The 15,251-nt window shown below is 47.0% G+C and overlaps 1 protein-coding gene across 1 annotated transcript in view; it reads left to right on the forward strand.

Moving 5' to 3' along the window:
• The window catches only part of TXNDC15 (thioredoxin domain containing 15), a 360,487-nt gene that overhangs the window by 46,304 nt on the left and 298,932 nt on the right, over nucleotides 1–15,251 (forward strand). Inside the window, exon 2 of the mRNA XM_069652576.1 lies at nucleotides 8,486–8,964. Within this exon, the coding sequence (XP_069508677.1) occupies nucleotides 8,486–8,964 (479 nt within the window). The remainder of the gene's footprint in view (nucleotides 1–8,485; nucleotides 8,965–15,251) is intronic.

The raw sequence follows: 15,251 nt of genomic DNA on the forward strand, positions 1-15,251 counted from the left end.
ACGCCTGGAGGATTCTTCACCCGGTGTCGAAAGAGTTTACATTTTACTCCTCCGTCCACGACAGTCACTCCAGGATTGACCTGTTCCTTCTCTCTGCGGGCCTTATGGGCAAGGCGCTCGCCTCACGGATTCTCCCTCGCACACTCTCCGATCACTCCCCGATCACGCTGGATATCGCCCTGCGCCCTGCCCTACCTCTCCATTCTAACTGGAGATTTAAATCTGACACGCTACACGACATTGTATTCAAGGCTGACATTCTTGCAGATATCACCACGTTTTTTGACAGCAACAAGCGCCATGACACTTCAGACGGGGTAAGGTGGGAGGCCTTTAAAGTTTTCATAAGGGGCATGTGCATCTCTAGGGAGGCCGGGGTACTCAAAGATATTAGAAACTCCCTGCACCGCTCTGAGACCAAGCTTGGAGACCTAGAGCGCGAATACGCGGTCACCCTGACTCCGCCCATACTAGCACAGATTAGAACCGAACTAGACACGTTCGAGTCCCTTGCCCATAGCGAGATAAGCTACCTTGCCCGCCCCGTCGCGGCCCGGAAATACGGGGAGGGGGAGAGACCAGGCCGAGTGCTGGCCCGTCTCGCCCGGGCCGAGAATGGTAGGGCACGCATTGATAACATCATAGATAGCAATGGAGTGCGACACTGGTCCGACAGCCCCATCCTTGAGACTTTTGCAGAGTTCTACACAACCCTTTATGCACAGCAATCGGAGCACAGCCCACAAGACCTGGACGACGACCTAGAACGCATCCCAATGTCCCTATTATCCTTGGACACCAAAGAACAACTAGATGCTCCCTTCACCCTTGATGAGATAACGGCAGTCATCTCGGCCCTCCCTAAGGGAAAAGCCCCTGGTCCGGATGGCCTGACCGCTGAGTTCTATCAGGAGCACGTTGCTCTCCTCGCTCCACGCCTTCACGAGCTTTGGGAGGAGTCGCTGCGTCTTGCCGCCCTCCCCCGGTCCCTTCGGGAGGCTGTCATTACTGTGCTTCCTAAGCCGGGCAAGCCCCCAGATGAGTGCGGATCCTACAGACCTCTATCCCTCATCAACACTGACACCAAGATTTTCGCCAAAATCATAGCTAACAGGTTCCTCCCCATCATGAAATATCTCATCTACCCTGACCAGAGCGGATTTGTGCCTGCCCGCTCAACTGCCTTAAATATTCGACGGTTGTTTAATGTAATCTCCAGAATTGATCCCCAAGCCAACGCTGTGGCCGTGACATTGGACGCCCAAAAAGCGTTCGACATGGTTTCTTGGCAATATCTGTGGGCGGTGCTTGGAAAGATGGGAATTGGCCCATACATGCTGTCCTGTATTAAACTACTATACACTAATCCGGTAGCCAGAGTCCTGGTCAACTCCCGCTTATCGGCCCCCTTCTCCCTCCACAGAGGGACTCGGCAGGGGTGCCCTTTCTCTCCCTTGTTATTTGCTATGGCCATAGAGCCCATGGCTGACGGTGTGCGGAACAACCACGTGCGCAGAGGGATTTGCCTCCGAGACACCCCCGAAATTATATCATTGTACGCAGATGACGTGCTTTTATATGTCAGAAACCCCTCAGTCCACCTCGACCCGATCACCCGAGAAATCATAAAAATTGGCACATTCTCAGGCTTCGCCATAAATTATTCTAAATCAGAAATCCTTCCCCTCACTCCTGCTACCCCCCAGCCTGCATGTGAATTTCCTCTCAAATGGGTACCCAAGGGCATCAAATACCTAGGGGTCCATGTGGCCCTCTCGAAAGCCACGTTAGTGTCTGATAACTATGGGGCCACCGCACAGTACGCTCGCACCAGAATAGAGAGATGGCGAAACCTTCCCCTCTCACTATCAGGGAGATTATCCCTAATTAAAATGATCATCGTGCCTAAACTCCTGTATGTGTTCGCTAATGTTCCTCTTTGGCCCGGGAAACAATACTTCTCGGACCTACACTCTGAGTTCGCCCGTTTTCTTTGGCACTCGGGTGCCGTGCGCAGGAAGTGGCTGCACATGACCCTCCCCTACGAGAGGGGGGGGGCTTTGGAGCTCCTGACCTCACCCGGTACTGGACGGCGGCCCAGGCCCAGCATGCAACGTATTGGTATCACCACCACGAACCCCCCCCGCATGTCAAACTCGAAATCCTAGCAACCGAGGAGGTGAATGTCATGTCCCTGATCCTATTTCACTCGTATCAGACACACGCCCCTGCCGATGCAGTGGCCTCCACCATCAAAGCGTGGAGGCAGATCCTTACGCCTAATTCAGACTCCCCCCCCCGTACTACAAATGGCTTCCCCTCTGGTCTTTCCCGGGCCTCACCCCCACACAGGATCAGCTCCTTATACGCCACTGGTCGGACCTGGGATACAGATCACTTTCTGATCTGTTCTCTGACAGGAAATTCATCACCCCGGAGACGTGGAGGCCCGGCCACTCCAGATCCCCACTAGAACTGCTGCAATACTTCCGCATTAGGGCGGCGGTCCAGGGCCTGTGGCCTTCATGCCCGAACGAACCCCCTGAATCCCCCGAGGTCTGCTATATTGCCAATTCCGCTGGCTGTAGGGGTATCGTATCCTACTTATATAAAATGTTGATGACACGGGCTGCTGAACCCCCCCCTCCCCCTACAACGTCCGGGATGCCTGGAGCCGGGACCTGGGATTAGACATCACAGACGATATGTGGTCCAAGATGTGCATGCACACCCGCAGGGTTTCCCTTAACTCCAGAGTTAGGTGTATCCAATACAAACTGCTCAACCGCCTTTACTACACCCCGTATGTGATTGGAAAATTTGCCCGAGATCAATCGCACCGATGTCAGAGATGTAGGGCTAGCGATGCGGACCACGCACACATGTTCTGGTCGTGCGGGGCACTGGCCCCGTACTGGAACGCGGTACTAGATGCCCTCTCTGAAATAGTGGGGTTCCGTGTGGATCCTGAACCCCTGCCTCTCTTGTTTGGGCTCTGGGAAGGGACTGAACCGAAACGGGTAGCCAAGTTTTTAAATGTGGCGGCGAGTGTGGCCAAGAAATGTATTTTGCAGTGCTGGAAGCGCCGGTCCCCTCCCTCTCTGGAGATGTGGCTCAAGGCCATCACCTGGACACAATCCTGTGAAGAGGACTATATTAAAATGCTCCTAAAAACATTTGGACTGTGTTCTGTAGTTACCTGAACAATAAGGTGGACCTGGAGCTCCGTTCTTCCCCTCCCTCTCCTGGTCGGGGGGCTGATCTCGTTACATAAAGCACGCCTCTACCGCGGATAACCGCAGTTGGCACTGTATATGACCCTCTGTAATACTTGTATGCCATGAACCATGCTTTATTGTGAAATGTGTGTTACTTTGCTAATTTACATTTTACCGGCTGCTACTTCTTGCCAACACTATAACCCTTGTGGAAACTCTTCCAGCTGTGACAATACTTCTGTCAGAAAACCATCATGACCCTAGTTCGGGGCATATATGTTTGCAACAGTTTTGTAAAGGAATACCATCCGGTTCAGCACAAATAGAAAGCCTCTCTCTCTTTCTTTCACCTTATTGCATTTAATATTCAGAGTACTACCAAAATCCCCCAGGTTTTATCTAAAGACGTTGCTTGAATCAGTTGCGAGTGTTTACCCTCAGCCTCACCCTAAGTCTATCCGACCTACGGAGGAGTTTCCTGCAATGCCCCTATTTCAGCCTTTTCCCTTTGGAGGAAGTGATCTACTTTTTTTTTCTTTTCACAGGGGAGTTCAAACCCCTAATGCTTTGCAAAAAAAGCTTGAATTGCAGTTCTTGAAGATAAGTAGCTCTGATAATATCCCCTTGGATTTCACATGTCCACGCTTTGTAACCAGATAGAATAAGACCTTCGGTGCCCTTCCTTCTCTGCATCCCATATCTAAACCTAAAAGTCCTGTTGGTTCCCCTCCCCCTTAATATCTCCACAAACTATAAACCTAAAACTTTGCATCACGTCCAAATCACCCAAGGATCCCAATGACCTATTGTCGGTATTGAGCCAAGTGACCCAATAACAGTTGAGGGCTTGCTAAGGCCCTCTCGTGGAAATCAAGAGGCTATAACTTAGAGATTTTAAACATCTGGAGAGCCTTCACTATATACAAAGTTGCTGTGTTCATTTCGCCAACCCTCTGGTGGTGTAAATATATTACCGTCCAAGAGCACTTACACTCCACATTGAGTCCTGTCGACTGACCATGAGTCCTGTCGACTGACAAAGACCCACCTTACTCGGCGATGGTACAGTCCCCTTTAATTCAAGAGGCTTCTGATTCAGCAAGGAGTTATATATGTGGCCTATCTCACTAATCTCGTGTCTTTTTTTTTTTTGTCCATTCCCATGGTTGTTCTCACAGGGATAGGTGCCTCTGCTGAAGTGACGCAGTATTCCTCCAAACGCATGTTCATTCCTTCTCTGGAGGTGGTGATCTGGTGCTGAGGACCCTCCCATGTAAAAAGTAAACGAAATGGATATGTTCACTTATACTAAATGTGCTTCTGAATAAGTATCTTCATAACTGGGCCCATTTCTCATTGTTTCTTGAGTGGATTGAGCTATGTCTTGATGAAGCTGAATCTCCACCCCATTTATCCTAGAAGTGCCAGATTGCTGTGATACTCGCAGGACATTTTCCTTCTGAACATATGACATTGCCACTATGACATTTCTGGGCTTCATCCCCCGTCCCTGCCTCTTTGGGTCTGTGCGATGGATGCAGTCAATGTATAGCCTCGGAGGACACGTCCCTCCCATAACATTTCCCCTCTCCCCCACAAGATCTCCTAATAAGTGTTGGACTGTTTCTTTCAGGTCCTTATCTGCAATGTCTTCTGGGAGATTCTTCAAGCGAATGGTTGACCTATGACATCTATTTTCTAGCTTTTCACATATCTCCAGATTATTTTTACGTACATCCACCATATCCTGCAGCGCGCATTCTGCAGAATCAGTCCATGCTTCCAGTTTTGCTATCTCACCTTTGAGCTCAGCCATAGATTGCTTCTGATCAGCCTTAAGGGTGGCAAACTGATCCTGAAACGAGGTCGAAGATTTTACTGAAAGGAGTTCATACACAGGAGATCTTCCCTAGTTAAGGCAGTATCCCTGGCTGATGCTTTTTATTGGAATGTTGAGGCCATCTTCTCCTACTGAGCAATTGCTCCAGGGTCCCCACCTAGATTCCAGAAACGCCGTAGATTGCCATCTATAGGAGGTCGCTGAGCTTTTGAGCGAGCAGGAAACTCCTTCCCCTTTGGCATTAGGTAGACAAAAATCCCCGTTACACTTTTCTCAGAGGTTCTCGGATGGTCAGGTTATCCCCTCCAAAGGGTTCCTTTTTAGGCGTGAGGTTCAAAACCTCATATTTACCTCCTCCTGCCTCTAAGGATTGCTAATTATCGCTTCAGAGATGCCCCAGTGTACAAGAATTCAATACAAATAAACTTTAGCTTGCCACATCTTTCTGAGCATGCCCCAAGCCTGAACGAGATCCCAGCAAAGTACCTCCCACTTTTGGTAGATAAAAGAGGGAGCTTAGCACTCCTCACCCCCCCCCCCCCCCCCCCATGCCCCCCACCCGCCCGCCCGCCCTCAAATCCGAAAGAAAGGCTTCTCCTTCCAAGTCCAGGTGCAACTTCTTCTGGACACAGGACCACCAACCTTTCTCGTTCCTCCACCCGGCTTGATGTACATCAAAAAAAGATAGGAATGTTAATTGCTAGTGATCCGTTTATATACTCTGAAATAAACAGAACCAACGGTTAAAGCTGTTCCCTGACATCAACCAACACTTTGTCACAGTAGAGCAAGTTAAACTTGTGAAGCTACACAAAGTTTAGCTTACAAGCTAAACTTTGTGTAGCTTCACAAGTACAGGAGGATAGCTCATGAGTTAAGTGCTTATCTTAGACATGAGACTCCACCTGTACTTAAGTTCGAATTCTGTTAGTGTTGACTCCCTTCATCTTTCTGAGGTTGATTAAAGTACCATTAAGTTTGGTATTAACCCCTATTTTACTACATCTACCTATTTCACTACTATGCTCTTAGCATGTCATGGCAAAATGTTCATGCTTCTATGTAACAACGGGATGTCCTCATCATTATTCTTATTATGTACTGTGACAGGGTTTCCAGGTAGGAGGCACAAAGAGGCTGACTCACGGATAGACTTCAACAACAGAATATGATTTTATTCAGACAACAACAGTAAAGGAATACTAGGATACAGTTTCAGTAATATATAAAAAAGAAGGTTTCTTATAACAGTTGCAGCAGAGGGGTTCGTCCGCCCATGGTTAGTATCTAGTTGGTAACCTTGCTTTTCTCTTCGGCTTCCAGGGTTCTCGACTTGCAGGGTCCTCAAACACTTGTTGGTTGATTATGATGCTCAGCCTTCTGTGGGCAGGACTTTCCAAACTTGGACAAGTCTAAAGGTCTCTTCCAGGAGGTTGAAGAATTGGGCACGTCTTCCAAGCACTGACCCACTCTTGTAGGCTCTTTGGGGTTTTGGCTGAGATGCTGTTTGTCTGATGACCATCTCTCTGTTCTATGGCCGTGGTCCATGGGACAACTCCTGGCTGACCACCCCTAATGTAAGCTCCCTCACCCATGTTGTGGTTGCACAGTACTGTACTTTCTCCCACCTTCCTGTGTTCTGCCTTGGACTGACCTGGTCCAGCAGAACCTCCCTTCTCCCTTATTTCTCTAAAAGAGGTGCCTGCACTTTCCCTCCTCAGGTACAGTAGATGTATCCCCCCTCCCAGCTCTCCTCTCTTTGCAACTGATGTGAAGTGCTTCTCCCCCCTTGTCTGCAGCCTTTTGATGGTTTCTACTGCCCAAAAGCCTCCATCTCTTGCTTTCTGCTCTATCCCTCGCGTTCTGCTTTATCCCCCCTTTGTGTGTCTCTCTGGCGCTATCTCTCCCTCATGCTTCCTCTTTCTCTGCCTTGTGCCCGCGCTTTCTCTGCCTTGCGCACCTCCTCTTTTTCTCTGCCTATTGCATGCGCCCTTTCTCTGCCTTTGTGCGCACACCCCTTTCTCTGCCTTTGTGCGCGCACGCCAGTTCTCTGCCTTAGCGCGTGCACGTGCTTTCTCTGCATTGCACGTGCACACCCTGCCCTTTCTTTGCCTCCTTTGTTGCCCCCTTTTGCTTCCTCTCTCTCTCCCCCTGCCAACTCCTTCCTCCAACTTCTACTCTAGCTCCTTACATTATCAGACTGAACTGGGAGCCCTTTATAATGGGATCTTGTCTGTCTTTTAGATGTGGTTTATGAATATGGCGAACACCAGCATACTGAGGGCTAGGCTGTTTTTGTGATTGAGCCATGTGCTGGTGCTGGTGCTCGTGCTTTGGTAAGGATTTGGTGTAAGGTTACATGAAGGCCGGCGCCATCTTGTATTTTATAAGGGCTATTGACGTGTGGGACTTCTTCCCCCCCAGTCGCCCATGAAAACCCTGCCGCCACTGCTTGCCTCAGTCTGGATCCATCCGTTTGTGGATCTGGAGTTAGGAAATCTTGTGAAGCTGTGGTTATGTTGACAATGCTTTCATTGGTGAGAATTTGCTGTTTTGTAGCTCGGGTGCCACTCGAGCTGAAAGGAAACTCTGTGTTTTTTTTTTTTCTTTCCTTCCTTGTGCGAGTCAGTTCTCTAGTCTTCTAGGACGACCCTGTATCCATGGTACTTTCCCAGGCTTTGGGAGGGTGACTCATAATAGGAAATGTTTCCTGCAACATTGATGCTGAGGGAAAGAATGTGTTCAATAGTGTGGAAATGTTCCGCTATTTCGTTAAAGGAAGAGGGTTTATTTCCTACAAGGCTATGTGTTTTGGGGTTTAGCTAGGGCTTTGGGACATCTCTTATAGTCTTATCTTTATGAGAGAAACTCTCTTTAAGGGCTTAGGATCTCTCCTTGCCATGCTCCGTAATATTTTTGGTGGTCTGGAGTATAAATGCTCCTGTCACCGCACCCAGCCTTTGACCGGGGACACAGTAGGATGGTATGGCTATCCCCTGTACACCTCCTCTGGGCCATCCATCCACTAGCGTGGAGTGCCATCCGGTACCTTGGACCACCCAACTGTTGGTCCCCAAGGTTAAGCAGAGGACGTAATCGCAGTACCAAAACTGATCTGCTGCAGTTACTCAAGCAGCTTGTCCTTTTAAGCCTTTTGCTATTCTAGTGTATCCTTATGTTCACTCAACAGCAGTTATTTTTAACCTTTCAGTGATGGTAGACCAAAACAGTTGGAGAATGGCATGACACAGCTAAAAATGGTTTTGCAACGTTTTGAAGAGCGCTTTAATATCTCAAATGTGATCTTGGGGCACCCTAAACAAGGTTTCTATATAAAATACTATTGTTTTTTGTTATTTTAGTTTTTTCAGTTTGTAGCAATAATTACAAAAACACAATTTTGACATGCAACTGTTGCCTTTTGCAGGACATGAAAGTTATGATTCACTGTCCGCGAAACAAGTTGAAGAAGAGTTTTCTCGACTAGTAGAAGAAGCCTTTCGTGTTAATGCTGAGGAAGATGGTTTGTCTTCTGAGCCCGTCCAGTACAAGACTGCAGAGATGGCAGATGCAATGTTGGGATCTGAACTTCACAGTAACTATCGCGTGCCACGACTCTCAGTAATTTCTGAAGGTAACACAGATGAATACGCAACAGAGTCTGAAGAAGGTACCTGCGATGCAATGAGTGAGGGCCTCGAATGCCAAGCACCTGAAGGCCTCCTCACTTTGGAGAAATTCTATTTAGAAGTTCAAGAAGAGGAAAATGCACCTATTTTGGATGTATTGCCTGAAACTGAGGAGTCTAACGCCACAGAAAGCATGAAAACCCCAAAAGTGAACTGTGAAGAAAGAAACATTACTGGCATCAGTACGTTCACTTTACAAATATTGAATGTTTCACAAGTGAGTACCTGTGTGTTAATTTTCTTTGCTTGCCTAGTAAGGGCAAGTCCACTCATGCTCAATGTTTTACTTTGTTCCCTTCCTTCCGGATTATGTACTGGAGTGAAAGTGCATGATAAAAAGTAGATCTTGTATGTTTTGTGTTGGTGTCTGGATCTGGTATAACTGAGGAGGAGTGTTTGTTTTGGCTGGTTTTTGCAAATACCAGATGTATTTCTGATGCTTTTTTATATTCCATGGCAGTCTTTGTGTTATGCTTTGCTTTCTTAGAACTCAGAGCAGCAAACCTAACAATATAACCAGAACATTGCATTTTTCATGACTCTGCAGTGAAACCCATCACATGAACCGATGCACTAGTCACCCTCTGCATCTCACACCCATCCTCCTCTTTTGTGTGATGCGCTGTCTGTTCTCTCAGCAGTTTTCTTTTTTTCACGCGTTTTCCTCTCTACTCGCCTGTTCACTGACTGACATCCTTGCCTACACGGGCAGGGAGGAGCGAGAGGTGTGCATTCTCTGTGGGAAGGAGATCCCTTTGTCTTACTGCCCGTGAAGTGCACACAGAGCAGAACTACTAGCAAGGGCTTCAGACATTGCCAGACATAGTTGGAAGGAAGTCTGTTCTTGCTCACATGTAGACTGTGTTGCAGAAGTAGCGTTAGGATGTCAGAGTGATCTCCTCTGGCCGCCAAGGGTGCTTTGAGATAATGGAGTAACTTGGGATAGCAGTGCATGAAGGAATTGCCCGCCAAGCACCTATTCTCTCACTTGTGCCATCCCTCAGCAGTACAGCATGCCTGATCTAATCCTGAGGAACAACGGAGGTTTCTGTAAGTGGAGCTAGCTGCTAACTTTCATTTAAAGACTGGTAGGCTCCACTAGTTGACAGCAAGAATAGTGGTCCTCGAGTTATTTAAGCCACTACAAGTAGTTAGCATTACTGGAAACAAGACTGACACACACCCAGCATGCTGGAGGGAACAGGCGCAAGGCTCGGACATTGCCAGGGGCTATGACACTATGGAGTCAAGACTCAGTGAGAGGATCCTACAGATGGAAGAGGACTGCTCTTCTACCCTCCTTCCACTTGTGGATGGTACTGCCAGATGCTCCATTTGGTCAAACTCTGTGGATCCCTTTGGCAAACTGAAGAGCTTTCCTTTCAAGCAGGTACAGGGTGGACACATTCCACAGATATAACCTTGCACACCAAGCCTCAGGAAGAAACATGTCGATTTGGAGGTTAATTCCTTATATATCTTTAGGTTTTACCAATTTAAGGACTCTGTTAAATATTTTGCACTAATAAAAGTTGCTGACGAATCTGCCTAGATGATTCACTGAAGGAACTATATCCCCTTTCCTGACCAGTTTCTGTGCCTGGTAGTCTATCAGATGCTATTCCTCTGCAAAAAGAGTGCATATTTGGGACCTCCATCGTTGACACTGGGCACCAGTAAAACTATCTTGAAGACATGCACAAACCGGATCACCTGAAATCTATCTCCAATTTAGGACCAACTGAACCAACACCCCTATACCTTTACACAATCTGCACTGAGCACTCGCACCTTCTATAATGGCTGTGGGGAAGAGTGCTGCCTTTTCCACCATGACCTTTCCTGGGGAAGAATGTCTGCACTTGATGTTGACCCTGCCATTGCTGGGATTCCACTCTGCTCGAGGCCTGTACTGTTGCTGGAAGTGGCAGAACACTCCACCTTTGCTGTACCTGCCCCGCTGAAAACCTTTGGCCGGAAAATACTCTGGATGGAGGTCTGGGTTTTGTCCAAGGTCACATACGTGCCTACAAACTTCCCCATTTTCTAACCAAATGGGCCCTGGAACCGCTGACCAGGAGCTGCTGGTCTTGCTTCCGATCCTGCACGTTTTCTTAGCTTCGGATCGATCTTGAGCAGGATCACTGTGCTGGTCCTCTAAACACAACCCCCCTTAAGTGAAGGTATCCAACGGCCTGCTGTCTTTTTTGCATCTTCTGCCGTATCCAATATATTCATACTTCCAGGCCTCCCAAACTGTCCACATGTCGACTCCTTTCTTTAGTTCCCGATACTGCTTGTATACAGTAGCTTTGGGTCTACTTCCGGGGCACTGCCCACTTTAAACTCCATGCCTGTCCTTTGAAAATGTGCCCACAGCATGCTCTTTACTTGTCTAGGAGACATTTCAGTTTCACATAGGCTGAAATGCCATTATTTGGGTGAAGAGGGAGCTTCAGCTGGAAAATCTAGGGTGCACGATCTATTCTGGGGTGAACATGCCATTGTCATGGTCCAGAGATCCTTACTCTGGGTCATTGTGCAGTTTTAATACGCTTGTGTTTGGACTCTGCTTACCGGTCACTATATGCACACTTGTAAGTATTAGTCCAAGCACAAGGATCCACCCTGCCCCTGATTGAAAGGAAGGCTCTTGAGTTTGTCAACTGGTGTTAACTAATCTGCCCTTTTGATGTCTTTTTCCAGAGAAGTTTTACCCAACTTCTCTGGCTGGTTGCAGAAATGTATGAATGAGTCTTCAGAATAACCTATTGGAAGATATAATCTTCATGGCGCAAGACAGATCTGTTCTGAAATGCCAAGTTGCAGTGGCACTGCATCATGATTTCTGATTCCTGGATAGTTAGGAGAAATTAGAGATATTGCCCTCATGGCGGATGGAATTCTTGGGGTTTCTGGTAGACGTGGTTTCGGCCACCCTGAAAATTACAGTGTGGAAAATGGATGATATCAAGAGGGAGATCTCAACTGTTAAAGAAAGGCAGGAGGTTTCCCCAGGAGATATTGCCTGAATAGTGGACTTCCTGTCCTGCAACCCATTTTCGGGTCTCGTTTCACTCATGGGCCCTTCACAAGTTGAAAGTGCAGTTACTAAAGAAGGGTTTAGCATATTTCCATACGGCACTAAAAAAAAAACTGGAGAGGGTTGGATGGAGCTCATGGGGGTTGGATTGACAGAGCCTTTTTGGGAAAATTACCCTGTTTCCAATTATATAATCTAATGTGGGCTGTTGAGGTAAAATGAAAGCATGTGAAGATGTACACTGGGAACAGGGTGGTCGGAGAATAAGATTGATTTGCATATAAACTGCTTGGAGCACACTTATTTAGTTGGGTGACTGTGCCTGGCCAGAGACTTGGTTCAGTGCTGGCATCATTCTGAAAATGTCTTGAGGTGAGGTATGTGATCCATCTTGGGGCACACCCTATTGCGGGATGCTGAAGGAGCTTTTAAAATACTTTTGGCATAATGGGCCAGAAAGTGAGATTTTTGACCAGGCAGAGTCCATGCCAGGTTTGTCAAATGTGCTAACGGACTGGAACTTCAGGTATCTCTTTGACCACAGCAACTGGATGTTAGATCCGTAAAATCTGATGCTGCTTAGAGTTACAAGCAAAACAGATCAGTCAGTGTCCAGACTCCACACCCAGCTGTCCAGCTGATTTTGCTGGAGCGCAGACACAGAGGCAAAATCAAGAGATACATTTCTGCAGATGTTGGTGCCTGGAATACTGTGCATAGCCAACATTCATCTCCCTTGTGTTCTAGCACAGAGAAGGAGGCAGAGTGAAGCTATTCCTAGTGACACTGTTCTGGTTTTTGGGCAATCATCTTTTGACAAGTCTAATGGTACTCCCAACACCTGGATATCTGATTTCACAGGTTGATGGCATGGAAGATGTGTGGAGTAAGTGGTGACTCGTAAGCTTTTCAAGAGGCCGTAATCATGGACTCTTGGCAAGGCATAAAATAAGCAGTGTTGCATAGCAATTTGCTATGCAATTCTGTAGGTTTGGTGATTAAGTTGACATTTTTGTAGCAAAGCTAGCCAATTTAGCCTGTTCAATGAAAGCACAGATCACCCTGAATTCCTCTTGCCCTCGGAGCTTTCTCCATCCTCTTTTTCTCCTGTTCACTGCAAGTTCAAAGGGGCTAATGGGGAGAGAGTGCAGCAGTTTTCATCTCCTCTACTCTTAAAAGTGCCACAGATCTGTGTGGGAGAGCTAGGCAAGAAAAGTTATTTTTCAAATAATTGCAAACCAGTGTACATTCATGCAACAAACCTTTACATTTTCCTGACTCGTGTCACTAATGTCTTACTTCAGCTGTACACATACATGTAGCTAATTTTCTGTCTTGGGTACAAATATCTTCTGGTGACATTAACAATATTAATACAACATTGCTAATCAAATAGGTGTGTTTGCAAAATCAAAAATATTTTAGTTAGCAAACTCTGCTAATCAGTTTTTGAAAACTAATGTATACCTTCCTTGGGCTCCTGGTACTGCCAAGAGTTACATACCATCCTGGTCTGTCTGGAGTCTCTGGTTTCTGGAAAGGGTCATCCATCCTGTTTCAACTGATACATATTTTAGATGTTTCTTGTTTAGCTGAATAGAGCAGGGCTTATGTGACTGTTCATTGTATATGTCCACTATATTGGCAGGGCATGATTACATAGATGGGGATCCAACAGAGGAGACCCTAGTCTGCAGGTTATTAAAGGGAGTAAGGTTTCCCTGAACTGGATATTCAGCGTTTCAGGATATGAATGAAGTCCTAAGAATTGAGTAGAGTTGGGTGGACAACAAATTTTCTTCACCAAGGGAGTTTTCGGGGAAGTTGTCCATGCTCCTTCGTTGGAGCTCCTACAGGAATTAAGGGCCGAAAAACTTGCAGGTAAGAGATTTTCTCTGAAAGGTGTGACATTCCATATTTCTACGACGAAAATGCTGATTAGGTCAGTTATCTGTCCAGCCTTCCCCGCACAGTTTCGGTTGTTTGTGGCAGGGTTCAAAATTGAGGGGAGCTGGGAGCAATTGTGCTCCATGTGTAACCTGGAAGAGCCTGGTATGCTTCACCACAGCTACCAGGAGCTTCCTTTGACTCCCTAAGCCAACCGATGCCACACACCTTTAACTATGTGGTTGGGCATTCTCATAGAAGGTGCTTTAGGTAACGGCATCTACACAATATTTAAAGTGCAATGGCTCATATGTAAATAAAAGAAAATTGCTGTAATATTTGAATTTGCGCCTTTATTTAGAAAAGAAAAATGTTTAAGTCACATTAGTAGTCTGTGCTTTGTAGGATTATGTTTTGTAGGATTATGTTATTAGGTAACTTAAGTCTATACCTTTCCTCCTTGTTGGGTATTATTCATTTGCAAAACATTCACTGAATTTCTTTGACTCATATGTACTGGACACACAGTTGTAGTTTGCATCTCGTGGAATTTGGGACACCCTTTGTATTGGCTCCTCATTCTGCAGCACAGAGAATGTGAGAAGAAGAGGTGTCATTTATTTATTTAAATGTTTGTTATGTGCCGCGCACCCCTAGGTCTCGGCGCACTTAAAAACACAGACAAGACAACAAGAGTCAGGAGGAGAGAGGGGAGGTGAGGTGCAGTTATGCAAGGTTAAAGAGATGGGTCTTGATCCTTTTCTTGAAATCCGACAAGGGTAGTATCTTTGTTAGATTCCAGGCCAGGGGGGCCTGCATGTTGAAAGTGGTACCACTGAAACCTTTCAGTTTGAATTTTGGTTGTTGGAGGCTCGTCTGGTTGGAGGATCAGAAAGGGCGTCAAGGTTAGTAGACTAGTACGCTCCTTGAGATAGGATGGAGCCTAAAGATGAAGACATTTGTGACTCCGCATTAGGGCCTTGTGAGTAACACAATGTCTCATGGGAAGCCAGTGAAGCTCCCTCCTTGCGTTGGTTATGTGAACTCGTCTGGCAAGACCCTTACTTGCCCGGACTGCCCCACTTTGAATCACCTGGAGTGCTGCAAAGTTCGCCTGCGAAGTGCCCAGGAACAAGCAGTAATCCAGACGCGAGTTGACCAATGCAGAGGCAAGGAGGGACATGTTACCAGTTGACAGGAAGCGGCGAATGTGGCTGAGGAGTTTCCAGGACACCCGGAGGGGGGCAACCTGAAATTTCATTGTAAGTTCAGCATTGAACGTGACACCAAGGGTCTTTACACTTTTCTCCACTGGGACGGTGGAACCAGCGATGTTGAAGCTTTGGAAGTCTGCAGGTAGCTTTTTCAATCGAGACCCTGAGGCAACCATCGGAACCTCTGTTTTGTCTTTGTATAGTGCCCGCGCATTGGCTGCTATCCAGGCCTGGATGGCGCGATAGACCACAGTAATGCTTGCCATGTCTTTCGCGTAGATGCCCGAAAGGTTCAGGACAACCTGGGTGTCATCGGCGTAATTGGAATATTGTACACCCAGGTCATCAAGAAGTGTCAGG

This window comes from Ambystoma mexicanum, chromosome 3p (genome assembly GCF_040938575.1).
Source record: "Ambystoma mexicanum isolate Mex_15411 chromosome 3p, UKY_AmexF1_1, whole genome shotgun sequence".
Classification (NCBI taxonomy): Eukaryota; Metazoa; Chordata; class Amphibia; order Caudata; family Ambystomatidae; genus Ambystoma; species Ambystoma mexicanum.